Raw genomic sequence first — 26287 nt, 5'->3', positions numbered from 1 at the left:
GGGCGGTGCCGATGCTGAGGGAAGGCGGGGGAGCGGCCATGATGAAGGCAGGCTGAGGGGTGGTGCCGCTGAGGGGGAGCGGTGGTCGTATGGCCGCGGTGCCGCTGAGGGGAAGCGGCGGCCATGCGGCTGCGGCGCCGCTGAGGGGAGGCGGGCGGCCGGCCATGTTGGAGGGAGGCGGAGCGGCGGCCCCGCTGAGGGGCGGCGGCGGCTGAGCAGCGGCACCTCCGAGCCGGGCGGCCGCCGCCTCTCCGCCCCTTGGGGAGCTTGCGGTGGCGGGGTGCTCTTGGTCGGGTAGCGTCCATGACCTGCTGGGGTCGTGCCCGGAGTGAGGCAGGAGCGGGGCGCGTTGGGGTGGCCTCGCTGCCTCTGTGAGGCGCTGGAGCCGCCGCTGAGCGCGGCCTCCTGCCCGCGACCGCCGCGTGCGCTTTGGCCCCGTTATTACCGTCAGGAAAATAAATTCTATGATTGTATCCTTTTCCACTTGCCGCCGGTAAACAATCGGCTCTGCTGGCTTTTGGGAGTGGGCAGGCCCTGGCACAGGGTGCCCAGAGCAGCTGGGGCTGCCCCTGGATCCCTGGCAGTGCCCGAGGCCAGGCTGGACAGGGCTTGGAGCAGCCTGGGACAGTGGGAGGGAGTGGGACTGTGTCGGAACCCAGAACATCCCTCTGGGTGACCTGGGTGGTTTGGGCTCTGGCAGAAGGCCAAAGACACTTGGGGATTCGATCTTAGCCCCTGGGAGAAATTACCAACCTTGTATGAAGAGTCACAGGTCATAAAAGTTTGAGTAGCATAATAGTAGCAATCACAGGGTGAAGAATTTTGGAACCATGTACAGGGGGTTTGGGATTCTGTACATGGGGGCCAGGGGCTCCGAGGTGGAGGGATTTGGGCGTGCCCTGTCCTTCTTTCTTCTCCCTGGCATCCATGTGCAGGATGATGTTGGCGCTCACAGACTGGTTTAGAGCAGAAAGTCACTGTCTAACATAGGTGATGGGTATTGGAACATAACTGTAAATATAGAACATGTAGTTTTTAGTATAAAAGATAACACCGGTTGTGCCCTGAACCGACCTGCTAGACAGGCTTGTGGCAGGCTGGAGAGAAAACATCTTAGGTAAGCAACAATAAACGACCTGGAGAACCACAAACAAAGAGCTCCGACTCTTTCTTCGACCATGATCAGGGTCATGCTGACCGCAGGGAACCCGAGAGAGCTGGATGGGCTTGGAGGGCCCTCCCACCCAAACCATTCCATGGTTCTTCTGTGGTTCTTTCAGGCCAGGTGAGATGCAGAAAATAAAAATTACTACTTTCTGTTTCTCGTGCCTGTTGTTGAAATGTGGAACGGTTCAGTCCCAATACCACAGAAAGAACAAACACCAACAGAACCAGCTCGGATTTCAGTTCCTAGTTACAGAATTCAGATGGTAACATTGTAAAATCTTAATAAAAAGATATATTTTTTAAAATCCCCTATAAAAGCTATTTATAAGGTGTCATTTATTTAAAAGGCATTATTATAATAAAATATAAAAGGTGTGAAATACATGAGAGCTTTGCTGGTGTTTATGGCCTGATTAAGTCCTTGTTTTGGTACAGTTCAGTGTAGTAATTACCAATACTTATTGAAATATAGTATTTTATACAAATACAATATATTTATTATAAATACATTTCGAAGTATAGTATTAACAATATATAATGAAATTTCCCGGCCATTCCCGCTCGTTTGGTCAGGCTTGGTGCGCCGCCCGCCCGGCAACGGCGGAGCGCTTTGAGCGCCGCACCCGGAAGTGGCGGAACGCTTTGAGCGGCGCACCCGGAAGTGGCGGGAGGTTCGGGTCGAGCATCTTCGTGATGGCGGCGGCTCCGCTGCGCGTGTGAGTGGGACGGGGCGGGATGAGAACGGGCGGGACACCGGATGAGGCTGTGGTGGGGCCGGGGCCGACTCTTACCGCGCGGTGTCCCGCAGGCTGGCGTGTGGCGACGTGGAGGGGCGGCTGGAGGCGATCTTCGGGCGGGTCCGCGCCATCCAGGCCAAGAGCGGCCGCTTCGACGTAAGGCTTGTGGGGCGTGTGGGGCTTGTGGGGGGCGGCGCACGTCTTGGCGTTCCCGCGGGGTTTCCGTCCCGACTCGGAGCCGGCCCGGGGGGTTCCCGTGCGGGAGGTGTGCCGGCGGGGCTCGGTGGGTGCTGCTGCCCCGTTCCCCCGCGGCAGCCGCGCTCCTCTTCCTGCTCATGTGAGAAAGGGTTTGCAGCCCCCCAGCCCTCCCTGTCCAGCGCCAGAGGATTGGGAGGAGCCGTGATCCGCGCGCAGGAGGCGGGAGAGCAGCTGGCTGTCCTTTTAAACCCGCTGATGTTGCGTTTAGCTCAGATGAACACAGAGGAATCCCTTCACTTCAGCAAAGCAAATGCTGCTGAAGTGGTGCAGGCAAAGCCTTTGTGTGTGTGCTGAAATGGTAACTCCTGTTTATGTTTTTAGATGCTTTTGTGTGTCGGGAATTTCTTTGGCTCGACTTGCGAGGCAGAGTGGGCCGAGTACCGCACGGGGGCCAAGAAAGGTGAGGGAGCAGGGGGCACGGGGTGTTAAAGCAGCTGTTCTCCAGCAGGGAAACCCCCTCGGGGGAAAGGTGGCTCTGTGTGGAGCAGGGCTGAGCCTCCCCTCGGGGTTAGCCCCGCACGGGCAGGGAGGGGGGTGTGGTGGGCAGAGCTGGATCCCTCCTGCAGCTGAGGGAATGCCAGGCTGGGGGCTCTCTCTGCAGCAGGGTTTGCTGTGGTGCAGGGTGGGAGGGGATGGGGCTTCCTGCTGTGATTCCTGGGCACTGCGGGCTGCCTGGTGGGATTAAAGCTCGCTGAGTGCACGAGGTTTCCTCCCTCAGCTCCAATCCCAACCTTCGTGCTCGGTGCCAACAGCCCGGACACGCTGAGCTACTTCCCCGACGTCAGTGGCTGTGAGCTGGCTGAGAACATCACGTACCTGGGTAAGGCTGAGGGGCCTGGGGCCAGCCGTGCCTGCTGGGGCTCCCAGGAATGTTCTCTCATCTTCCCCCTTTAACACCTTCCTTTTCTGGGAGCTGTAAGTGGCATTTCTGTCCTGTGGTTCAGGGTAAAAATCATCAGCAGCTTGATGTCGGTGTAATCTGGGTAAAATGTGAAAGAAAACCCTGCTTTCTTGATTAATTTTTTTTTTTCATTTCTCTGAGACTGAACTTGCCGAGCAGAAGGAGTAGTGGTTGCAAGAGCCTGTTTTTTGAAGTAATTTGTAACAGAGTCATTTGTAAAGGATGTTACAACAATCCTTTGAATTATTAACGTGAACACAGTGATTGTTTTGAAATAGAAATGTGTTCAATTTCATGGAAAAGTGCACAATTGTGAGGGTTTGTCCCTTGCTTTATCTTCCTGCATGTCAGTACTTAGAAATAAGGTTGTACAACTAAAAACACTTCTGTTTCTTGATCAAATTTAAAAATGAAAGAGAATGTTCTGAATTTTTTTACATTTTTATTCTTCTGTTAAAACCACTTCAACTATTTTTTGCTTTATCTAAGTTGACAGATTTCTAAATGTACTACTGCTTTTAAATAAGGATATATTTTTCTTCAGAATTGTTCATTTTCTAAATTCACAGCTCAGCAAATCAGCAGTAACTCCAAACCATTTCTGTAATGGTAAATTTGTATTTATTACCTTTGGTTTAGGAGAAGTTATTCTAAACTTGGTGCATTTACCTATGTGTAAGAAATCATGTGGGGCCATATTGTCCTTCCACTCCTTCAACTGAGCCTCCTTCTCTTGGACTCAAATATTCACTCAATTTTATTCCAGGCTCTTCTACTCCAAAACTCTTCACCTTTCTATTTTTTCTCAATTTTCTTTATCTCAGAAACTATTTGTTCAGTCAATTCCCTTATTTGTTCTTCCTATAGCATGCCTGTCTTATTCCCAGAGCATGTGGGAGAGGGTTGGAATAAGATTTGAAGATTTTGCACAGTGGCTGTGCTGCAGCAGCAGAGGTGACAAGCGAACTGTAGCAAAGCTGAAAGGAAAAACCAATTTATTTCCAGAATTGCCACCAGGACAAAAATATAACAAAGTAGAGGCGCTTGGCTTGGATGTGGATGAGTTTTTGGGAAGCAGGGAGGAGGGGGAAGCCTGGGGCTTGTCTGAAGAGCTTTGCTGCGGGCGGGCTCGGCTTTGTGCTGCGGCACCGAGCGATGCCGGGCACAGCACAGGAGCTGCCTGTGGGGGTGGCTGCAGCCACAGCAGGGAGCCCTGCTGCTGCCCTGAGCAGGGAGGGGCTGCTGGCATGCTCATGTGTCTCTGCAGGCCGCAGGGGGGTGTACAGTGGCTGCTCGGGGCTGCAGGTCGCCTACCTGAGCGGCACCGAGGCGCCGCAGCAGCCGGCGCCCGCCCACTGCTTCAGCGCCAAGGACGTGGCCGAGCTGAAAGCCTCCCTGCTCTCAGCCCCACACTTCAGGGGAGTGGACATCTTGCTGACCTCGCCCTGGCCCAGAGACGTGGGCACTTTTGCCAACAGCGCGGTGAGTGTTCTGTTCCTGGGGTTTCACACAGCGTCGCCTCTCTGCTTGCTCTCCAAGTGGAGGGGCTGTTCACCCTCTGCAAGTGCTGGGGGAAGCTGGGGGTAAAAACAGGGAGAGCAGGTGTTCTGGTTCTTTGGAGAAGAAGGACTGAAAGGAGGGGGATTTGTGAGGCTTCAGGGCATTTTAGCTGTCCCTGTCACTTTTTAAGTGGTTTGGTGTTTATTTCCATAAGTGTCAGTCAGTGGTGTGGTTCTTCCTCAGTCTGGATTTTGAGGGTGTTGTTTCATTTGTGTCCAGTTTTGTTGTGTTAATGTTCTCAGCAGAAGTGATTTTCATATTATCTGAAACCTCTCTGGACAGCAAGGCCACACATGTGGCAAAAGAACATTTTTTGCTTCCTCTCAGTTTTTTTCAACATTCAAAAAGAGAGACAATCCTCAGTTTAAATGCATGAGGAACCTTCCCTCACAGCATAATAACCAACCCTGCTGCCCTTGGAGGTTATAGAGAGTGATTTGTTGGGATGCTCTGGCTCACAGAGAGAACTCAGATCTCAGAGGTTCCCATGGGCATTCTCTGTAATTGTTTAATTTGTCATTCTATGTTTGACTTCCCTTGGCATGAATTTTCTAAGAATGTACTCACTTAAGTGTATTGAGAAGTTTATTAAACCTTTCTTTTCCCTGCTCTTTGAGAGGTTTAAATAAAGCTTGATTTGTGTTTTGTAGGGAGAAATAGATACCAAGAAGTGTGGCTCCAAGTTGGTATCAGATCTAGCTGCAAGTCTCAAACCAAGGTACCATTTTGCTGCCCTGGAGAAGGCCTATTACGAAAGACTCCCTTACAGGTTTGTAAAATCATGTGAAATCTCATTTATTTTCAAGTAATGGTTCAGTTTTTAAGGAGGATTCTCCCACTGTCCTTTCAATACTTTATGTATTTTATGTGCCAGTACAGCTTGTTGCTTCTCTACAGGAATCACATGGTGCTACAGGAGACCCCACAGCACGTCACCAGGTTTATTGCCCTTGCTGATGTTGGCAACACAAGCAAGAAAAAGGTACTGACACCCTTGAATCTCTCTTCTTTTCTCAAGTGCAATAATGGGGCAGTGAGAGCAGGTAGGGGACAACATCAGGCACTTGAAAGCTTGGCTGAAGTGGAGGTATCTGTCTCACTTGAGTAATAGGTACCACTTGTCTGTTATGTCAGAAGGGTACTAAGGGCTGCACGTGGTACAAACCACTGAAAATAACAAATTTCTGGCATGAGATTTTTCATCTGTCTCTCTTCTGCCCTTAAGAAAGTTAAGGAATGTTGGTTGGTAGTTAAGGATCCAGCCTGGTAACAGAAAAGGCCGGAAAGAAGGCCTGGAAATGGGCAGGGATCAAGGATGCACTGCATGGACTCCTGGGTGGGACACTGGCACAGGGTTTTTCCGTGCCCTGCCTTGGCACAAACACTGATGTGCTGGGTGGTGTGGAACTGTTCATAAGTGATCTCCTCAGAGGTGCAGCTGTGGCAGGAGCTGCTTGGCCATGAGTGCCTGTGTTTGTTGCAGTACCTCTATGCCTTCAGCATCGTGCCCATGAGCTCCATGGACCCTGCAGAGCTGGTGAAGCAGCCTCAGGACGTCACCGAAAATCCCTACCGAAAGCTGAGGAAGGAGGCTCCCAAGAGCAAAGCCCCTCTCTCTGCAGAGGTACTGCCCTGTGCTCCTCCCCTGAGCCTTCCTGCTTCACTCTGTGCTCACAGCACTGCCTGGCTTGCCCTTTGGGATAGCTCTGTCCAAAACTCTGCTGTGGGGACAGGCTGGGGGTGTTCAGCCTGGAGAAGCCTCCAGGGAGAACTTACTGTGGCCTTTCACTTCTTAAAGAAGGACTATAAGAAAGATGGGACAGAGTTTTTTCCTTTTCAGCAGTAAAGCCTTCTAATGGCATTTGGCTGTATGGGATAACTCAGTCAAATGTTTTCAACCTCTGGTGAGTCTGTGACATGTTAACATCTCTAAGAAATAAAGCCATTCTTTTGACACTGGCTGGCAAATGAAAATATTTAAATAATCCATAAAATCTGGCAATTCTGAATGTTCAGCATAAGGCTGAATAGGAGAGCATAATGATTTGGGGCAGCTCTCCCTGAAGTTTTTCCCTGACTGAAGCAGGTAAAGTCTGCTGCATTACTAGGAGGACAGGTCATTCAGTTCCAGGGTATTCAGAAGGCATTTCTTCCTGGAAAGGGTGCTCAGGCCTTGGCAAGGCTGCCCAGGGAGTCCACATCCCTGGAGGTGTCCCAGGAAGGGCTGGACATGGCATTCAGTGCTCTGGGCTGGGGACAAGGTGGGCATTGTGGGGATGGTGGTGACAACTTGGACTCAGAGGGCTGGGAGGGATTTTCCAGCCTCAGAAATTCTGTGCTATTGATGCTTTTCAGAAGTGGTTCACAGCTCTTCAGGAAAAAATCAAATCAAATCTGTATCCTGTCACTTTCTGTGATGCAGTTCTGAACTGACCATCCTGTTCACTTTTCATCTCCTAAACAGGAAGAACCAGCCTGTCAATTTTTCTTTGACTTGAACAAGCATCAGGGAAAGAAACGTCCCTCAGATGGGAAAGAGAGAGGGGACTCCCAACCTAAGCAAGCCAAGAAACCCCGTAAGTGTGAGGAGGATTTTTTCTGAGCTCTTCCCTTGAGGGTTTGGATGGACCACATCATTCCAAGTTGTTCCTCCAGCTGTTGAGCTGTAGGTGTCAGCTGGCCAGAGAGCTCTGTCACTGCCTGGGGGCTGCAGGAGGGTGAAGGGTCCCTTGTTTCCAAGGCAAGATGGGCTTCAGTAGGTGACAGAAGGGTCAAGAGCAAAGTTTCAAAGCTCTTTGGGTCTGTGGTGGTTGTGGTTGGGCTGGTGGCATTTAACCCCTGAACCAGACACTTCCAAAAAGCTCAGCTGTCACAGTTTGGGTGTGAATCCAGGTGTTTTGGGTGTGATGGATAGGCCAGAACTGACATGTGTGTTTGACAGCACCTACCCTTGTGCTGTCAAATTTACCTGTGCAGTAATTTTATCCTCATTTTGATTTGTTTGCTTACATTTGCTGGTGTTTTCTTATGAGTGAGCTGCAAATACTAACTCCGGGAACTACCAAACCCCTCCTTCATTAGGTTACAGCGTTCCAGGAGAATGGGAGTCAGCAGGCTCTGACTGCCACCACCTCCTTTCTTGCTGGAATGTCCCTGGCCAGAGCTGTGTCCTTCTGACACCTGCAGCACTTGATAAACTGGGAAGGGTGGTTGGAAAACACCAGGTTGTCTGTGTCCTGACAAATTTCCCTTGTGCTAATCCTTGTTTTCTTTCCCAACAAAGCTCAGCCCACAGGGCCCTGCTGGTTCTGCCTGGCCAGCCCGGAGGTGGAGAAGCACTTGGTTGTCAGTATTGGCACACATGTAAGTACCTAGCAGGGCTTTGCTAGGTGAGAATCATGCTAAGACATGGCAAAACAAAATACCAATCTCCAATTTTAAATTTAAAACAAACCTTATTTGCTGCTGGCTCTTGGGTTTGCTTTCAGTTCCTTTGCATCTCCTCTACAAACACATAAACTCTTCAAAAGTCAAGTGTGGCCCAGTTTTGTTCCAGCAGCAGAGCTGGATTCCAGTGGCAGAGCACTTCTTGCTGTGCCAGCCCTCTGTTACCATGTGGCAAAACTGTTCCAGCTGGAAGAAAGCTGGAACCTGCTTTGGCAGCAGGATGCACCAGTGCCAGATCTGTCTGGGCTGGCTGGTTACAGATTTGTTCTATAGAGATGAAAAAGAGGGTGTCTCCAGGATGCTGACTTCAAGCAAAGTGTATAAAACAATCATGGACTGAGCTTCAAAGTTACTGCTCCTTTATAGCATAACCCACTTACAGGGACAGGTTTGTCCACAGGTTTAAATTTTTAAGTGGATTTTTGTGTTAGAATAAGAAATTCCTGCCTCAGTGGTGAAGTTCACTCAGCAGCTTCCCTGCAGACAAGGCATTCCTCTGATATTCAAAAGATAACTTTTTTTTTGTCATTTGGCAATCTCTTTGTCTCTTTCTCATTCCTCTAGTGATTAATAAATTCAGTATAAAAATAAATTCAAATAAAATGGCTAATAAACAATCCCTATTAAGCCACATAGAAACCTCTCCTGTTCCTGAGGCTGCTCAGAATGAGTAGTCAGAGAGTAAATCCCTACAGCACAGAGAGTAACTGGTGTGTGTTGTTTCACTCTAGTGCTACCTTGCCCTGGCCAAAGGGGGTTTGTCCCCTGACCACGTCCTGATTTTGCCAATTGGGCACTATCAGTCAGTGGTGGACTTGTCTTCAGAGGTGCTGGAAGAAGTCACCAAGTACAAGGCTGCCCTAAAGGAATTCTTCAGGAGCAAGGGGAAGAGATATGTCCTGTTTGAAAGAAACTATAGGAGTCAGCATCTGCAGCTACAGGTATGGTTTGGGTGTCACCCTGGGGAAACATCAACTTGCACTGAATATAAACTCCAGATGAGCTGGAAGAGGCATTTTGGGGTTTACTGTGGTGGTTGCTGTGTGTGGCAGGTCTGTGAGTGTATCAGAGCTGTGTCAGAGCTACCACAGAGATCAGAAGGGAGAGGGCTGTGCTGAGAGCTTTCAAGCTTGGAGTTTTCAGCTGTCTGTCCAGCTCCTACAGGAAAAAAAGTCTCATAAGTTTAAGCCTGTAGAGATGGGTGCTCACCTGTCTTGTGTGATGAGGCTGAGCTGTACTGAGGAGCCACGAGCTCCAGTGATGGTCTGATGGCTTTCTGCAAACGGGTTGTCTCGTCTTCTTTGATGGAAATGTCCTCCCTCTCCAGGTCATTCCTGTCCCTCTGGACCTCTGCACTTCCGAGGACATCAAGGAGGCCTTCATTACACAAGCACAGGAGCAGCAGATTGAGCTGTTGGAAATCCCAGAGCACTCGGATATCGCGCAAGTACGGGGCCAGATTTCACCTGTTCACTCCCCCTGTCCTGCCTGAGCTGCTGTTCCCTCTGTTCCCTCTGAGCTCACTCTGTGGGCTGGGGTCAACCTCTTGGAGGCACAACCTCAGGGTCTGGATTTGGGGGTGTGCCAGGATTCTGCTCTGGGAGCAGTTCCATGAACAGCAGATGATTTCTCAGCTGAGAAATGTGAGCGTGGCCCCGTCCTCCAGGAATGTGCTGTACTGGGCTGGGGTGACCTCAGTGAGGTGAGGGGTGACCAGACCTGCCTGCTGCTCATTTAGTCACTCACAGCAGAGTTAAACCACAAAACATCATAGGTGATCCCAGCAGGAAGTGCCACTGCTCCTTCCTCCCATGGAAGGTATTGTTTGAGCTCAGGCACTGACCTCAGGCGGTTTGTGGGGTTATTTTTCCAAGTTTCCTGCCAGGAGAGGGGACCATGGCATGGGGACAGCTGGCTGCCCAGCCCCTGGAGTGGCTGGCAAGAGGGTCTGCTGTCCCCTGGTAGCTCTTAGAAGGGTGATGAGGAAGGGGCTGCCCAGGGAGGACATTGAGGGGGCTGCCCAGGGAGGACACTGAAGGGGCTGCCCAGGGAGGACATTGGAGGGGCTGCCCGGGGAGGCTGGAGTGGCCATCCCTGGAGGTGTTTTGGGTACAGACTGGCCGTGGCAGCGGTGCCATGGTGCAGTTAATGAGCTGGTCCCAGGTTGGTGATGGTGTGGGAGGTGTTTTCCCGCCGCGCTGACTCTGTGGTTCGGCGGTTCCCGTGGCGCAGGTGGCTCAGCCGGGCACGCCGTACTTCTACGTGGAGCTGGACACGGGGGAGAAGCTGTTCCACCGCATCCGCGGCCGCTTCCCGCTGCAGTTCGGCAGGTGCGTGCCGCCCCCGCTCCCTCCCTCCCTCCCTCCCGTGACGTTACGCGGCGCGCTGACGTCACGGCGCTGTCGTTGCAGGGAGGTGCTGGCCAGCGAGGCGCTGCTGGCGCAGCCGCAGCGCGCGGACTGGCGGCAGTGCGCCGCCCAGCGGCCCGAGGAGGCGGCGCAGGCGCGCTCGTTCCGCGGCGCCTTCGAGCCCTTCGACTTCTCCCTCCGCGCCTGAGGGGCGCTGCGCCGGTGTCCAGAGGCTTTGGAAGATGTAGAGAGAAATAATTTGCCTTCATTTCCTTCTGGATGTGTCATTTATTCCCAGGAGTAGCATGTGTTAGAGACAGTCAGGAAGCTGCTGTTTGAATTCAGCTGCAGAAGTTAATTTTTCCCTGTGAATGTGGCTTTCACCTGCCTGGTGCAGTTACACAGGGGTTGAGGGGTTCTTGTGAAATGCTTGGACCAGGGGGAGTCTGTTCCTACACACACACACATGTAATGACACTGCCAGGACTGTGCAGGAATTCACAACTGGAGTCTGGATCCCCATCATCAAAGTCCTGTACCTTGGCTTTGGGACATCATTTCTGCTCATCCCTGGTTTGTGTATTGCCAAGGTGTGGATTTTACCCATTTGGGTACTGGTAGGTACCAGCTGATGAATGAGCAAGGATTCCTGTGGGGAGCAGAAGCTGGCCCTGGAACATAAACGTGGCTGCTTTGCAATCTGTTGTCTCATTCTCCCAGGAGAGTTTTCACCCAGCTCTCTGTGTGCTTAGGCTGAACCATCCCAACGTGGTGAGAGCCTGTGAGGTTCCTGAGGAGATGAATTTCCTGGTGAACGACGTTCCTCTGCTGGCCATGGAGTATTGCTCGGGGGGCGACCTCCGCAAGGTAACCCTGCTTTGCTGTCAGTGAAAACAAATAACCCAAACTGGGCGTGCCAGGGCTGCTCCTGCCACCAGGGCTGCTCTCTGGAGCTTCTCTTTTTGGGTGTGATGCCTTGAGAAGGCTGAGCTGGAACAGAGACCAGACAGTTAAAGAATAAAGCGGGGATTTATTAAAAGGATCTCAATGGACACACCTTGGGCAGCACAAGAGCCCAGCCAGGGCTGTACCCAAGATGAACCAAAATGGTCACAAAATGGACACCCGGTCATGGAGTCTGTCACTTTGATAAGTTCTGGAGTTCATTGTCCAATTACAGCTTTATCCCCATACAGTCCCATCCTGCTTGTTTTTCTCTCTTCAGCCCACGTTGTTTGTGCTCTTGGGCTGAGATCTGGATCATTTGTCCTTGGTCCCCAGCTAGAGCAGGAATTGTTTTGTCTCCCTGCTCTGTGCAGAGAGCTCACCATCCCTTAATGTGAAGCTCAGACCCACACACTAAAGCAGCACAGAACCTGAAAAATATAAAAGCTAAACCTGAGGCATCAGGTACAGGTGTCAGGAAGTTAATGTGGACTGGGAAAAACCACGTGTGGGAAACGAGGCTTGTGTTTTTGAAAGCAGAGGGCAAGCCAAGGGCAGATACTCTTTTATCCTGGTGTGTCCTTTCACAGAGCTGCTTTAGCATTAGTGCAGCTGCTGACACCCAGCAGGTTTGGCTTTGCTGCTGTGTGTCCATCTGTTCAGTCTGACTGGTTTGGATTCATGTGTATCCAGTGTTGCCTTGCTCTCAGCACAGGGAATGAGCCTATTTCTGCTGGACTGGGCCTCCAGGGATTCTGAAGCTTTGCTATTCCTGCTGAACTGAGAGCTGCCAACCTGCACACTGGCAACACCCAAAAATAAAGGAGCCTTTCAGTAGTTCCCCAGGCAGTGGCTTGGTGACTTGGCAGAGTTTGTGCTCCCTTTCCATTACAGCTGGATTCAGGAAGCAACAATTTCAGTAGGGTGAAGCAGCAAATACCTGTCAGGATTTGCTTAGAAACCACCTCATCCATGTGATCAGGAAACTCATATTTCTGTAGTTTTTGTTACTGGTGTTAAACAGCCCTGGGCAACGTGAGCAGCTGGTGAATGCAGTAATCCCATCTCATTCTATGGTTTTGAATTGTTAGAAACACTCCAAGAGACACTTTGAAGGTTTAAGTCACAGTAAAAGAAGGGGACTATATGAAAAGCATTTGGGGGTTGCAGACACAGGCACCTGGTCACAGTTCCAGAGACATCTGGCTGTTGTATTATTGCAGTAAAAGTTTGGAGAGTCCCTGAAGGTACATTAGAGACCCTGGCTGAGAAATTAGCTCTACTTGCAATGCAGTGTTTGGTCACTTCATTTCTGATGAACCCTTAGGTGTGGCATAGATGCTGTAACAATTTAGGAAGTAACATGCTTCATTCCGTCTGATGTTCTGTACTGCTTAAAAAAAACCAACAACATAATCTTTTATTTCTGGCTATGTTCTTTACATCTTTCTCTTGCTTGGCATCATTTGTGTTTCACTTCATTATTAATTTCTCCTTGTGAATCCATCATGAGGGCTGATGCATCTCAGTCATCTCTAGAAGTCTTGAGTGCAGTAAAAGTCAGAAATTGCTGAAGCTGCTTTTATTGACAGCTCACTAAGTGCTGAGGGGGAGCCTCCCTTGCCTGCAGCCCTGTGGCCCTGCTTTTGTCTCCTACCCCTTTTCTTTCTGAATTTTCCTTTTATTTGAGTTGTTCTTCCTGGCCATGAGTTTATTGCACAAAATCAACTGCCTCCTTCAGTTGCAGTGTCCTTGAGCTGTGCTGTTTGTTGGGTAGTTTCAACAGGGGATGGAATGTGTTGTTTTTTGCTGTTAACTGTTGCAAGTGTGGGTCTGAACATCTTTCACTTTTTTTGTAGTTGCTAAACAAACCAGAAAACTGCTGCGGGCTGAAGGAAAGTCAAATCCTTTCTCTGCTTAGTGACATTGGTACGTAGTTAATGCTTTCTTTTTGTTTATTTTGGTTTTTTTTTTAAAGTCTAGTGGCATTTTCCTTTTCCAGCTGACCATGAAAAGGGAACTAAAATGAACAGAGTATTAAAAAAATTAGGCCCTTGGGAAGTACCTGTTTTTTTTGGACATCTCAGAAAGGAAGAGCTGTCTGATAAAGGGCAGTGCCTGGGTTTCTCCAGGAAAAAGGTTTTCCAGGAAAGCTCCTTGTTTTCTTAATTCTCTTACAGATAACCTGTCAGTGCTTGTAGGAATAACTAGTTTGGCATGAGAAAGTATTTTAGGGTACTGGCCTGGACTTCTGTCCTTTCAGTGCTCAAGAGGGCTTCCAGCTGAATTCCTGAAATAAAGAGCAACTCTATTTGCTTTGTCCTTGTTCCCCTTCCAGATTTTTTTTGGGTTTTTTTTTTTTTTCATAATAAGTTGGGTGTCTTTCGCATGTCTTTGCAAGGATGTGAAAATGCAGTGGAGAAGAAACACAGGTTTGGAAGCTGTTAAATGTAAAAATGAGTGGTGGGAGATCATGAAAGGCTGCGAATTTGCCCCCTAGTATTAGGTTTTTATCAGATTTACATTTAATCAATGTGGATTTTATTTTGAGTTAAATCAAACACGTGTCTTCCAGGGTCAGGTATCCAGTATTTGCATGAGAACAGAATTATACACAGAGATTTAAAGCCTGAAAATATTGTTCTTCAGGATGAAGGTGGGAAGGTAAGTAAGGTGGTCAGTGTGTTTCCATTGTCATTTCTGGGAGTTGTCACATTGAACTGGACTGAAAACTGAACTGTGCATTTACTAAAGCTAACACTGTTACTGAAGCTTTGCCACGGACTTTATCCAGAATTTCCACTCTGGCTTTCCTCTTGAGAGTATTCTGTGGCTGTTACTGAGCAGATTTTGGGTTGTTTGGTGTTTTTCCCCCTCAGCATTTGCTCTTCTGATGAACTGTTTAAACTGTTTGCAGATTGTTCACAAAATTATAGACCTGGGATATGCAAAGGATCTGGATCAAGGCAGTTTATGCACTTCTTTTGTTGGAACATTGCAATATCTGGTAAGACTTTTTTTAGTGTCGTGAGCACTGAGGCAGGGCAGCTGTGGCTTGGCACTGCCAAGGGCTGAAACCTCCAAAAATGGAGATCCTGGGGACCTGTCCTGTGGCTCTCAGGAAGCCACACCTGGATGCAGCTTTGTCTCTGCAGAAATGGAAGGAAACACCACAATCAAAGTGTCTTTTTATGATCATTTTTAGGCTCCAGAACTCTTTGAGAACAAATCCTACTCAGTTACTGTTGATTACTGGAGCTTTGGGACAATGGTGTTTGAATGTATTGCAGGATTTAGACCTTTCTTACATAATCTACAGCCATTTGCCTGGTAAGACACTTATTCTGGAAGAGGTGCTTGGAAGTGCTAACACTTAAACCTGTGCTGAAAAACTTTAACCTGCATCTGGAGGTTTCTGCTTGACTTGCTGTGCCTGGAGTGTTTGTTGCTTGGTTTTTAAAAGGGTGGTTCTGAAACAGAAAAAAATAGCAAACTTGGGTTTCTGTTAGAACAGCAGAAGAGGTGAATCTTTCCAGAGGCAGAATTTATTGTAAGGGCTCCTCTCTTTCACATGGGGTGGATTGAAAATGGCATCTTTGTCCTGAAAGATGAGTTGGTTTTCTAAAGCTGCTGGACACTGGCCCTTTTCTGCTGTCTTCAGTTGCTCCCATACAAAAGTAACACTCCTCAGCATATACACAAAGCATTTTATTTCCCAGGCATGAAAAGATCAAGAAGAAGGACCCCAAGCACATCTTTGCCTCTGAGGAGATGAACGGGGAGGTTCGCTTCAGCACCCACCTGCCACAGCCTCACAGCCTCTGCAGGTACATGTGTCCTCACAGGGGACAGTTCTGGCTGTCTGAACTGAGGGCTCTTCCTCCTTTATGCCAAGCTTGAGAGCTCCTCCTTCTTTCTCCAGGGTGTTTCAAGCTGCTGTTTGCTGTTAAGGGATAGGCTGTGGCTCTCTTTTGGGTATTTTGGGCTCTCTGGTGCCTGTTGTCCACAAAGATGGTCAGAGCCTGTTGAATAGAACACACAAGGAAAGGCCCAGGGAGCTGGGCTGCTTCAGCCTGGTGAAGGCCTCCCCTTTCTTACAGCCCTTCTGCTTTAGTTTGATTGTAGAGCCCATGGAAAACTGGTTGCAGCTGATGCTGAATTGGGATCCACAGCAGAGGGGTGGAGGTTTGGATCCTGAGGCCAATCGTCCAAGGTGTTTCCTGATAATGGATCACATACTGAATCTGAAGGTGAGTGGGGGCTCTTACTGGCTGTAAAGGCCTTCTGAAAGCATCCCAGAGGACAGACAGTGGAGCAGAGCTGGAATCCTGGCATCACCCAGCTTCCAGGCTCAGGGGGAATTGTTCTTCCTGGTATCAGGAAGTGTGTGCATACACAGCCTGTCCAGTACATGCTGGAAGACAAAACAACTCCTGCAGTATTAATCACTTGCTTTACTTTTGGAGTAGAAGGATGGCCCTGTATTACTGTTTGTTGTCTTGGAAAGGGCTCACTAGGATCAAATAAGGTTTAATATTTGCTAATAACAGTTTTCCCAGACTTCCCCGTTGATGCTGTGACCTCTGGGTGTATTCATGTGCTATAGTATAGTGCCTGTAGTAGAACAGAGGTGCAGTTTAGTAGAACAGATTTTTCCTCTTCAAATAATTACTTGAGCTTTGCTGGAGTCAGACGAGCCAAGGCAAGCCTGTGTAGAAACAGGAGGATAGTTTTGTCTCAGTTCTTTTGATGTGATTAAGCTGCAGCAGGGTTTGTGAAGGGTCTTAGTGTGTTGGATTGTCAGTTTCTCTGACATTAAAAGTTACAAGACCAGGCTTTGAGGTTTTTATGTGGGGCTTTACTCCTGAACTGATAATTGTGATTATTAAAACCAAATTATGTTCTCATTCTGCTCTGTGCTCTATCCCAGGCTTGTGTGCCTTTGACTTTGCTATCCAAGGATTTGTAACCTGCTTATCCTCTTTTTACAGATAGTACACATCCTAAACATGACCTCTGCCAAGATTGTGTCCTTCCTTTTGCATCCTGAGGAAAGCCTTCATTCCCTTCAGAACCGTATTGAGTTTGAAACTGGAATAAGCACTGGAAATCAGGAGCTGCTCTTGGAAACAGGGATTTGCCTGGACCCTCGGAAACCTGCTTCCCAGTGTGTTATTGATGGCGTGGTAAGGAGTCTGTTCATGTCTTCCATGTTCTCAGAGAATTTGAAATCTTAGGGGAGAGAAATGGCCTAAATCTTCTCCCACAGGAGACAGTAAATGTCTATAGATATTTTATTGGGTCATGTAAACAGGTTTCTGTAGTTGTAGTCTGCCTAAATATTTAATTAATTGCTAGCAAAGAGTTCTGTCTTCCTGTAGGGTCTGTCAAAATAAGTTTCTAAAGACACTTGGTAAGAGAGAAAGCCCACAACAATTAGTTCATGATGTACTGGGTTAGTTGGAGCTGCTTGGGGTTTCTCTTGCTTAAATTCTCTTCTGTTTTCTTCTCAGAGAGGCTGGGACAGCTACATGGTCTACTTGTTTGATAAAAGCAAAACTGTCTATGACGGCCCCTTTGCTTCTCGGAGTCTGTCTGACTGCGTCAACTACATTGGTGAGTGTGCTGGAGAAGGGCTGTTCTCATGCAAAATGAAATGAAATCTGCTTTATAAACCCCTGTGTGTCATCTTGAAGGGCTCTGATTCAAAAAGAATCATGTAAGAACATGAAGCAGCCTAGCTCATGTCCTGATGACAGAGCCCTGGCATCATCAGTTTGGGCTTTTAGGCTGTGTGTGGAAGCTGTGCTCTGCTTGCTGCTCCCCCTGCTTGTCTCCTGAGATGACAGCAGTCATTGCACAACCTAATAGATCTCTCTGAAGGTTTATTTATCATAAATCTGTATCTGTATGAATGACCCTGTGTACCTCTGTGAAAGAAAAGTACTGTCAGGGGACAGGAGATGTGTGCTGGGATACTGCATGTAAAGAAAATGCCTTGTGACATGCAGTTACTGTTCAGTAACTGAATTTTCTTTGGCCTGGCTCCACTGGTTTCCTCATCTTCTAGTGTCACTCAGGTTTTTCTGTGTTCTGGCTGTTTTGTTCTGGTGATTCTCATTGCATGACTCATTGTACTGAATCTCCTGGAGCAAAGGCTTTTTACACCATGTTTATTGATACTCCAGTGTACTGACAGCTGCCATCTCTGTCAGGGAGCACACCTGCATCTTTTCCCCTTAAACATCTACATCAGGAAATCTGAGAGGAAAGCTACAAAACGTTTGAAGACGTTTTCAGATTAAACAGATCAGGACAGTGACCAGTATCAATGGATGAAATGGAGCAACTACATTTGCTACCTTGGGCTTTAGAGTTTTTTGGCCAACACCCCCCATGGGGTTTAACCTGCTCAGTCACAGGTTGTCACATACATGGGGAGCTGTGACATGAAAAGCTCATACATGCTTCAGCAGCATCACCTAGAAACTGAGCAGATCTTACCTGGCTTTCTAGGCACATGAAGCAGGAATTAGGAGTGTTGTCACTGCACTGTGTTTCTCCTGTGTTCAGTGCAGGACAGCAAAGTCCAGCTGCCGATCCCGCAGCTGCGCAAGGTGTGGGCAGAAGCGGTTCACTACGTCATTGGGCTGAAGGAGGATTACAGCAGGCTCTTCCAGGGACAGAGAGCTGCCATGTGAGTTGTCACCCACTCAGAGGGAGCAGTGCTGTGCCAGCACGGGGTCTGTTTGCCTGGAATTGTGCATCTCGGGGAGTTTTGCTTCCCTGAGGTTTTACAGCCCTCTGCTGGTCTGTACCTTTACGTTATAAAACATATTTGGACTGGGAGCTTATTCCACTCCAGGAATTGTGCTGGGTGATGCCTGACAGTGATCATAACCAAAGAACACTTGAATATAGTCAGAGGCTCCTAGCATGGCTGAGGTTGATGGGTGTGGGAAATGGATTTATAGAAAATTTTGAAAGCTGTCATAGTGTGTATTTGCATGCAAACTTTGAAATAAGAAATGCTGACTCAGAAATGCCACGGAACAGGACAGACATTGTAGAGAGAGAAATGGAACCAGAAACAAGTTTCAAATTATGGTCTTGTAAAAAAGACTGGATACTTTGGAGAAATAGAGCTATGAAAGATGCACTGTAGGACCCAGGAGGGGCAGTTTTAGATGTTGGCTTTAAGGCATTTAAGCATGGTGTGGCTAAAGCTGACAGGCCAAGAAACACTTCTAATGTAATTAGGAAATAGCTTCTGGTTATGATGGTGTGAATTGTAACATCTGTATTGCCTCACCCTTCACATTAAACTGAAAATGGAGTAAAAGGGTTTAAAACACCTCTCAGTTGCCCAGCTCTGGGTCAGAAAAGGCATAATGTGACAGATGGGGACCTCAGGAATTTCTCCAGCCCAGTCCATGCTCTAAAAGAACCACATTGACTGAAAATGGAGTAAAAGTTTTTAAAACACCTCTCAGCTGCCCAGCTGTGGGTCAGAAAAGGGCATAATCTGACAGATGGGGACCTCTGGAAGTCCTCCAGCCCAATCCAATCTAAAAGAACCACATCCAGACAGCTCTCAAATATTTCTGAGGGTGGAGACTCCACAGCCTCTCTGGGCAGCTGATGCCAGTGCTCAGTCACCCTGAGAGCAACAGAATTTCCTCTTTTTGAAGTCCAGGTGGGCTTTCCATCTAATGTGTGCTGTCCTTGTTCTATCTGTTAGGCTCAGCCTCCTTCGGTACAACGCCAACCTGATCAAAATGAAGAACAACATGGTGTCAGCATCCCAGCAGCTGAAAGCCAAGCTGGAATTCTTCCACCAGAGCATTCGCCTCGACCTGGAGAGATACAGTGACCAGATGGCTTATGGCATATGTAGGTAGTGGGGAATACTTGTCTGGGTGTCTCCTGTGATCCTGTAAAGGAGCTCAGCATCTTTATGGGTGTATTTTAGCTGGGGAAGGTGCAGGAGAAGAGTTTGGCAGGAGAATAAAAACCAGAATGTTTTTGGAGACCTCCAGTGACAATGAGACAGGTGGTCAGCTGTTCTCCACCTAGAACAGACAACAGGAGCATTAATAGTACTGGTGATGTAAATATTTGCTATTTATTCATTGAGAGTCTGATTCATTTGAAGTTTTGACTGGGCAAGATCTGCTGCACTTGCTGACAGTGCTAACAAGCTGCTGTGCTTGTTATCAGGAGAAACCATTTGTCAGGATGAGCGATGGGTTTAAAGAGCACCAGCTACAGTTTCATGTCCCAGAAACAAATAGTATTCAGGAAAGAACAGCAAGATTTACTTGTAGTTTGAATATATATGGCTAAAAAATGCAACCTGAGTCAAAAATGATGACTGGGCTGAAGGATGATGATTGAAAATGGAAAGACACTGTGAGCTGGGTCTGGACAGTCTGTGTTCAATCAGAAGTGGCAGTTGTTGAGCTTAATGGTGGAGTTTGAAGACTCAGGATTGTATTAGGCCTGTGATTGCAAGCAGTGAAATCCTACCCAAGGGTTTGTGTGTGGGTTGAGGTTGAGCACAGAGTTGCAGCTCTGCTGTCTGTGTGATCTCTGTTGTGGCTCCTGCTGGGAGATTCAGCATCATGTTCTTTGTGCTCAAATTGCACCAATACAGGTAAAGTCCAGGTCTTGCTTTATTTTTGTGTCTTAATGTCTTTTTATAAATTAACACCTCTTTTTTTCTCAAGCCTCAGAGAAGATGCTCAAAGCCTGGAAGGAAATGGAAGAGAAAGCCTCTCAGTGTGCACAGGTAGGGGATGTTAAAGAAGCTGCATTATCTCTGTGTGCAGGAGATTGTGACAGGAATTTAATGTGTCATGTGTGCCACTGCTGTGTCCCTTCAGTGTCTCATATCCTGCCTGCTGTGGGAATGGGAATGCCATTGCAGGTGCATTAAAAAAGACACTGTCTCCTGTCACCAAGTTGTTTGAATGGATTTGGACAAAAACAACAAAAGTCACCACACTCAGCTCTCTAAAAAGGAAATGAAGGAAGAGACATGTTATTTGTTGCCCAAAAGAAATGGTGTTGCTATGGATCAGGAGTATTCCTGGAAATTCCCATTGCTGAAGCTGAAAACCAATCACTTGTCATGCAGCAATTTCAAAATTGCAGGATTTCACTGAGGAGTACAGATATGAATCATTGGCATGCTGCAAGTCAATGTGCAAATCAGTTTTAAATGAGAGTAATCTCTTTTTTATTATCTAAAGAATGGATAAAAAGTTGGCTGCTTATAGCAGAGTAATTGAATTGAATTGTCTTTGCCTTTTTCCAGACAAGCAGGAGCCTCGCCCAATATTTACTTGGCAGACCATCAGAATTATGTTCTGTCATTCCACCTGCCCTGCCCCCTTATCAGGAATGGAAAATGTTTATACACAGGGATATCTTGGTCTGTCTAGGAGGCAATCCAGACACACAGAGAGATGATTTATGAGGAAACTGATTTTTCTCAGCCAGTGTTGTTGGTCAGAGGTTTGCTTGTAGGTGATACCACGCACTGAGAACAAAACCCTCAGTTATTGTAGCAGTGCTGTGCCAAAGAGCTTTTTTGTCTCCTAAGCTCTCCAGGCAGACAGCCCATTATCCAAACAACTGTTCTGGGGGTCTTTATCTCCTTGATTGCTCTCCTTGAGCCTGATCTGTACCCACATTTCACCTCAGGCTGAAGATATTGGCTACCTGGACGAGCAGATCATGGCGCTGCACACGGAGATCGTGGAGCTGCAGAAGAGCCCCTATGCCAGGCGCCAGGGAGAGGTCATGGAGAGCCTGTAAGCCCTGTGCTTCTCTCTTTCACTGCATGTCATTGGATTTTGTGTGTTTCAGTGTCTCAGGGGGTTTTTCCCCTCTGTAGCTGGTTCTCTCAGCGATTTTGAAATGTAAACCACAAGTACAGAGTAGTGTGTGGTTGATTTGGGATAATTTTGCTTGTGAAAGTTCCCACCACTTGTGGGACACTTCCCTGTCACTGAACTGTGAAACCTCTTCTTACAAGAGCCCAGGACTAAGACAAACCTTGGTGTCAACTGGGGATTTCCTTTTGTGTTGGAGAGGAGTGACTTTCTTACTGTTGAGTGAGGAAAACTACATGATCATTGTAAAATCCTGTTAAATACCTTCAGTATTTTCAAATCGAGGGTAAATACCTCATGGGTACTTGGATATTTGGAAAGTTGATTTTTTTTTGGGAAAGTATTAAAATATGAAAGAGCTAAGTGATATTTCTGATTTTGACAAGACAGGAAGCAGTTACTGGGCTGCTGCTGAGAGCACAAGTGGCAATTCTAAAAGAAAGGGATTGAACAGCCATTAAATCTGTTAATAAGAGCTCTTCAGAACAACTCTGGCTGTTCAGGGAGAAAATGTGCTGCTCCTGGCATGTTCTCCCCCTCCCTCTTTGCAAAGCTGCTTTTCATCCTGTGTAGTGGCAGCAGAACTGGTGCACAGGGGAGGAAGTGGTGCAAAGGAGAAGCCACCTCCTGCAGCAGCAGCTCAAACTAATCAGGACCGTGCCTCCTTAAACATCATTTTTAAGCAATTCCACCACTGCAGACCAGGATCAGGGCTGGGAAACTGCTCCTTGTTTCTGTCAGACTGGGATTTAGAACAGGAAAGATTTTGTTCAAGGCTGGAAGTTTTCAGGGTGACTGTTTTTGAAATACTTGAGAGAAGTAATGTTTATTTAATGGGAGGAAGAGAAGCACAGTTGTCTTGCTTGTGATGTCTCTTTCCATTTACAGAATATCACTAAAATTCAGGCAAAAAAGGCAGAGCAGGAACAGGACAAGAATTTCTCAGGCAGTTGTGCAGTCAGAGTTTCGAAAATGAAATTGGATAATGAAGGATACAGGGAAAAGAAAACACAGCTGAGCCATGGGAAGATTTGAAACTGAAAATAAGCTCCACTTGGTGTGGTTTTCTGAGAAGAAATTGCAGAGTTGGAGAAAAAGAGAGACAGCTTTGGGGAAAGTGTTGGATTCCATCTCAGAAAGAGCATCCCTGTGTTCCAAAGGCCATGGCTGTGTCCCAGCTGTAGGAGCAGGTCCAGTGTCTGAGTTCAGAAGGGCATCCCTTCACTGCAAAGCTTTTTTTTTTAAATCACCTGGCTGCTGACACCTGCCTGAATCATATTCTTCTTTTTAAAGGGAACAGAGAGCCATAGACCTGTACAAGCAATTAAAAACACGACCTCCAGGTATGGAAGAAGATGATTTAACAATCATCATTTCACACTTTTACCCCAATTTTAATTGTTCTGAACTGAAACCCAGGGAATACTGTTAGGATTTACTAATGTGGTGGTTGCTGGCCTTTCCAGATCATGCCTACAGTGACAGCACAGACATGGTGAAGATCATTGTGCAGACAGTGCAGAGCCAGGACCGAGTCCTCAAGGAGCTCTTTGGCCACCTCAGGTACCTTATGCAGACAAAAATCCCAAACAAATCCAACCTGCAGCACTTGGAGCTTTGTAGTAGGAAAGGATGGGGAAAACCATGGTGGTCAGAGCCCAAAAAACTCCATTCACGTTTCTCACAGTGTTAATTCTGCTCCTCTGTGTTGAGTTTCCACTTAATTTTTAAAAACATGGCTGTTAGCATCCAAGAGTTCACTTTAAAATGAGCTAAATTCTGCCAGTTGGAAGTTGGAATTCAAATCTTTGAAGGAAAAAAAATCCTTCAAAATTTAAAGGAAAAAAAATTCCTTCAAATGCTAAGGAAAAAAGTAGCAGTGTTACAGAGCTGAGAAGATGCCACAGTGATTTGTACATTAATTTTTCAAGTATCCCATTTTTCTTGAATCCCAAGGTGGGGCTTTTGGTTTTGCCAGAATGTGCTGGGAAGTGACTTTGTGTTTTGATTCTAGCAAGCTCTTGGGCTGCAAGCAGAAGATCATTGACCTGCTGCCCGAGATTGAAGTGGCTCTAAATAACATCAAGGAAGCTGACAACTCAGTGATGCAGATGCAGGGAAAAAGACAAAGGGAGATCTGGCATTTGCTGAAAATTGCTTGTGTGAGTAGCTGTTGGTTGTTTGTTTGCTCTTCTTCCAGTGCATGAGCCAGGAAGTAAACTCAGCAAAAAGGGGTAACTGCCACACCATGGTTGTATTTTTTTTCCTGCAGAGAAAGGCAGTCTGAGATGGTAAAAGCAGAAGCTAAATAGGTGCTTTCCTGGTTAGTTTAAAATGTTTTAAAGAGTACTCTGCTTTTTTTGCATTAATTACAGTGCCTGAAGCCATCTCCTGGTTCCACCAGCAGTGCTCATGTGCAGTCCCAAATCTTCCCTATAAAACATTGAAGCCTAAATTGTCCTGAATTTCCTTGCAGACCCAGAGCTCCTCTCGATCCCTGGTCAGCTCTAGCCTGGAAGGGACAGCCTCAACTGCAGCAGCCACGTGGCTGCCCCAGAGCTCCTCAGGGAACTCAGCTCCTCACCCTCTGTCCTCGCTGGCAGCTCCTGAAGATGGGTATGTGTTGTGTTTGTGGGGTGCCCCAATGAAGGGAGGAATGGTGCATCTGACTCCAGGTTCTCAGAAGGCTAATTCATTGTTTTATGATGCTATATTATATTAAAGAGTGCTATACTAAACTATACTAAAGAATACAGAAAAGACACTTACAGAATGCTAAAAAGATAATAATGAAACTCGTGACTCTCTCCAGAGTCTGACACAGCTTGGCACTGATTGGCCAAAGAGTGAAAATTATGCACATGAAACCAACGAAACAATCTCCAAACACATTCCATATATGAGCACAACACAGGAGAAGCAATGAGATAATCGTTGTCCTTTTTCTCTGAGGCTTCTCAGCTTCCCAGGAGAAAATCCTGGGCAAAGGGATTTTTCAGAAAATGTGAAAATGACAGGTATGAGCTGCTGGGAGCTCACTGTCTCAGGGGTTTTGTCCTTCCCAGAGCAGTTTCAGGAGTTTGTGTGCCACTAATGCTCCAAAGAATCTGGGATTTGGCTGAACTCTCTATTCAGAGCTCTCTGCTCTCTGTTCCTGAGCCAGTTCCAGGTGCTGCATGCCCTGCTGAAGGACAGTGCCATCCATTTGTCATGTTGCTCATCCTTGGGGCTGGATGTGGCTCCTAAGGCCCCTCTCCCTCAGTCCATGCTGAGCTGTCTGGAGCTGAGGGGGGTTTTGCTCTTTGCTTCATTAACAATTCTAATTATGTTCTGTCAGTGTGAAGCCATTCCCCTTTGTCCTGCCACCTCCAGGTTTTTGTGTCACTGCTATAGGAATGTGCCTTCTGTTCATAGAGTGACAAAACTATCCTTTGTCCCCTTAAAAAGGAAATCAGCCCAGAAGTTTCTGTCTTGGATTAGGTGAAAAGGCATCTCACAGGGCTCAGGACTTCACCTCAAACTTAAGGATAGCCAGTTGGACAGGAGCCAAAAAGTCTGGCCTGGGCAATTTACTAGAAAAAGAAGAGAACAAAGAAACAAATGGCTTTTGTGAGGTGTTTTACCAGGGGCAAGGACTCTTGCACCTGCCTCGGTGATTCTCTGTACAGAATTTGTTATTTTGCCTTTTATTTTTATTTTTTTGTTTCCAACACTACCACAGAAGCCATCCTGCTGATGTTATGCATTCTAAGGTAGCTATCTTGGGTGAGGAATAGACCTCCAAGAGCTTATGAGACCTGGCTTGAGGAGGCTCCTATTACCTACCACTGCACAAACTACAAATCACTTTTTTGGGCTGTTTGTTTTTGTTTTTCTTTTTTCTTTTATCCCTCCCCCCAGTGCAGCACCTTCTGAGGGGGGTGTTACTTTTGGTGCTGCTTGAAACCCATCACCTTAGGGCTTTTTTTTCCTTCCTGCAGGGAGAATTTTGCTGACATGATCCGGGAGAATGTGAATTACCTGGAGCTCTTCAGCAGCATCCTGCAGGAGGTGAGGCAGGAGCAGAACAGCATGATGGTAAGTGCTGGGCCACCTGCCAGGACCTGGCTTCCAGGGGGCACCCAGGGTGCCCTGGGCACGTGGAGAACCCTTTGAATAGGAAAAGGCAGGCAGGAGCAGAACAGCATGATGGTAAGTGCTGGGCCACCTGCCAGGACCTGGCTTCCAGGGGGCACCCAGGGGTGCCCTGGGCACGTGGAGAACTCTTTGAACAGGAAAAGGCAGCAGCCTGCCCTTGGGCACTGCCAGGGATCCAGGGACAGCCACAGCTGCTCTGGGCATCCTGTGCCAGTGTGCAGGGGTACATGTTTCTTCCCAAAATCCCACCTAGCCCTGCCCTCTGGCAGTGGGGAGCCATTCCCCTTGTCCTGGCACTCCAGGCCCATGGAAATAGTCTCTTTCCATCTTTCCTGTAGCCTCTTGAGGCACTGCAAGGCCACAGTGAGGTCACTCTGAAGCTGCTCCAGGCTGAGCAGTCCCAGCTCTCCCAGCCTTTCCTCAGGGGAGAGAGGAGGCACTCATCCTTTGGGAAATCCCTGATCTCCCAAACTGCAGTGGGCTCACAGGGCTGCTGTGCTGCACTGTGTTAACTCCTGGCAGCATCCTTGCTGAGGGCAGTTACTGACTTTTCATCCAGCCAGACACACATCCCTCAGCTGTACTTTTGCTCCTCTTTGCAGAGTTTTGACTGGAGCTGGCTGAAGTAGCCCCAGGAGCCGAGGTGCTGCATCACCCAAGTGCCTGCTGTGTGCTGAGGGCTGCCCTCCGTGTGGGCCGCGGCGGTGTTTACTGCCATCCCCGGTGTTTACTGATGACATCCCCGTGTCACACACTGGCTGTCCCCCAGGGAGCAGCCTGCACCCGGCCCGCGGAGCCTCCTCAGGGCTCGCCGCTGCCGTGTGCCCCATGAATGTATAGCGCGTGTATATATATAATAAACTCTGTGCTGACACCCACACACACTCT

General features: G+C 47.8%; 2 protein-coding genes across 7 annotated transcripts; both read left to right on the top strand.

The window, feature by feature from the left end:
- The first annotated feature begins 100 nt into the window (after window positions 1-100).
- CWF19L1 (CWF19 like cell cycle control factor 1) lies at window positions 101-10635 on the top strand. 6 transcript variants are annotated; one of them, XM_039703717.1, is made up of 15 exons: window positions 101-470; window positions 1086-1285; window positions 1976-2060; window positions 2484-2562; window positions 2881-2982; window positions 4331-4545; window positions 5274-5392; window positions 5521-5605; window positions 6107-6247; window positions 7088-7199; window positions 7907-7986; window positions 8802-9011; window positions 9398-9517; window positions 10303-10400; window positions 10482-10635. In XM_039703717.1, the coding sequence occupies exons 2-15, from the start codon at window positions 1179-1181 to the stop codon at window positions 10624-10626; spliced, it is 1698 nt and encodes a 565-aa protein (XP_039559651.1). In that variant the 5' UTR covers window positions 101-470; window positions 1086-1178; the 3' UTR covers window positions 10627-10635. The 6 variants fall into 6 exon arrangements, with proteins under 6 accessions (XP_039559651.1, XP_039559652.1, XP_039559653.1 ...); XM_039703718.1 differs by having other exon boundaries at window positions 1082-1285; XM_039703719.1 differs by lacking the exon at window positions 101-470 and having other exon boundaries at window positions 1146-1285; window positions 2915-2982.
- An 88-nt stretch (window positions 10636-10723) lies between these two features.
- Window positions 10724-26277, top strand: CHUK (component of inhibitor of nuclear factor kappa B kinase complex). The gene is made up of 20 exons (XM_039703726.1): window positions 10724-10727; window positions 11059-11285; window positions 13223-13292; window positions 13939-14027; window positions 14281-14370; window positions 14569-14693; window positions 15083-15190; window positions 15478-15613; window positions 16355-16549; window positions 16877-16979; window positions 17937-18060; window positions 19105-19256; window positions 20093-20154; window positions 21072-21181; window positions 22556-22605; window positions 22729-22825; window positions 23277-23424; window positions 23739-23878; window positions 25243-25339; window positions 26002-26277. Exons 1-20 carry the CDS (start codon window positions 10724-10726, stop codon window positions 26026-26028), a joined length of 2154 nt encoding a protein of 717 aa, XP_039559660.1. The 3' UTR covers window positions 26029-26277.
- Window positions 26278-26287: the final 10 nt, after the last annotated feature.

The sequence above is a fragment of the Passer montanus genome, unplaced genomic scaffold (assembly GCF_014805655.1).
Source record: "Passer montanus isolate IOZ18808 unplaced genomic scaffold, ASM1480565v1 scaffold167, whole genome shotgun sequence".
Taxonomy (NCBI): Eukaryota; Metazoa; Chordata; class Aves; order Passeriformes; family Passeridae; genus Passer; species Passer montanus.
The sequence above is the reverse complement of the archived record's forward strand: the minus strand, read 5'-3'. Positions and strand labels throughout refer to the sequence as shown.

Excerpts from the sequence above, each read along its gene's own strand:
- CWF19L1 (XM_039703717.1), top strand. The coding sequence starts at position 1,179 with ATGATCAGGGTCATGCTGACCGCAGGGAACCCGAGAGAGCTGGATGGG. Across the intron at positions 2,061-2,483 it reads CCAAGAGCGGCCGCTTCGAC|ATGCTTTTGTGTGTCGGGAA; the intron begins GTAAGGCTTGTG and ends TTATGTTTTTAG. Across the intron at positions 4,546-5,273 it reads GCACTTTTGCCAACAGCGCG|GGAGAAATAGATACCAAGAA; the intron begins GTGAGTGTTCTG and ends TGTGTTTTGTAG.
- CHUK (XM_039703726.1), top strand. Across the intron at positions 15,614-16,354 it reads ATCACATACTGAATCTGAAG|ATAGTACACATCCTAAACAT; the intron begins GTGAGTGGGGGC and ends CTCTTTTTACAG. Across the intron at positions 20,155-21,071 it reads AAGCCTCTCAGTGTGCACAG|GCTGAAGATATTGGCTACCT; the intron begins GTAGGGGATGTT and ends ATTTCACCTCAG.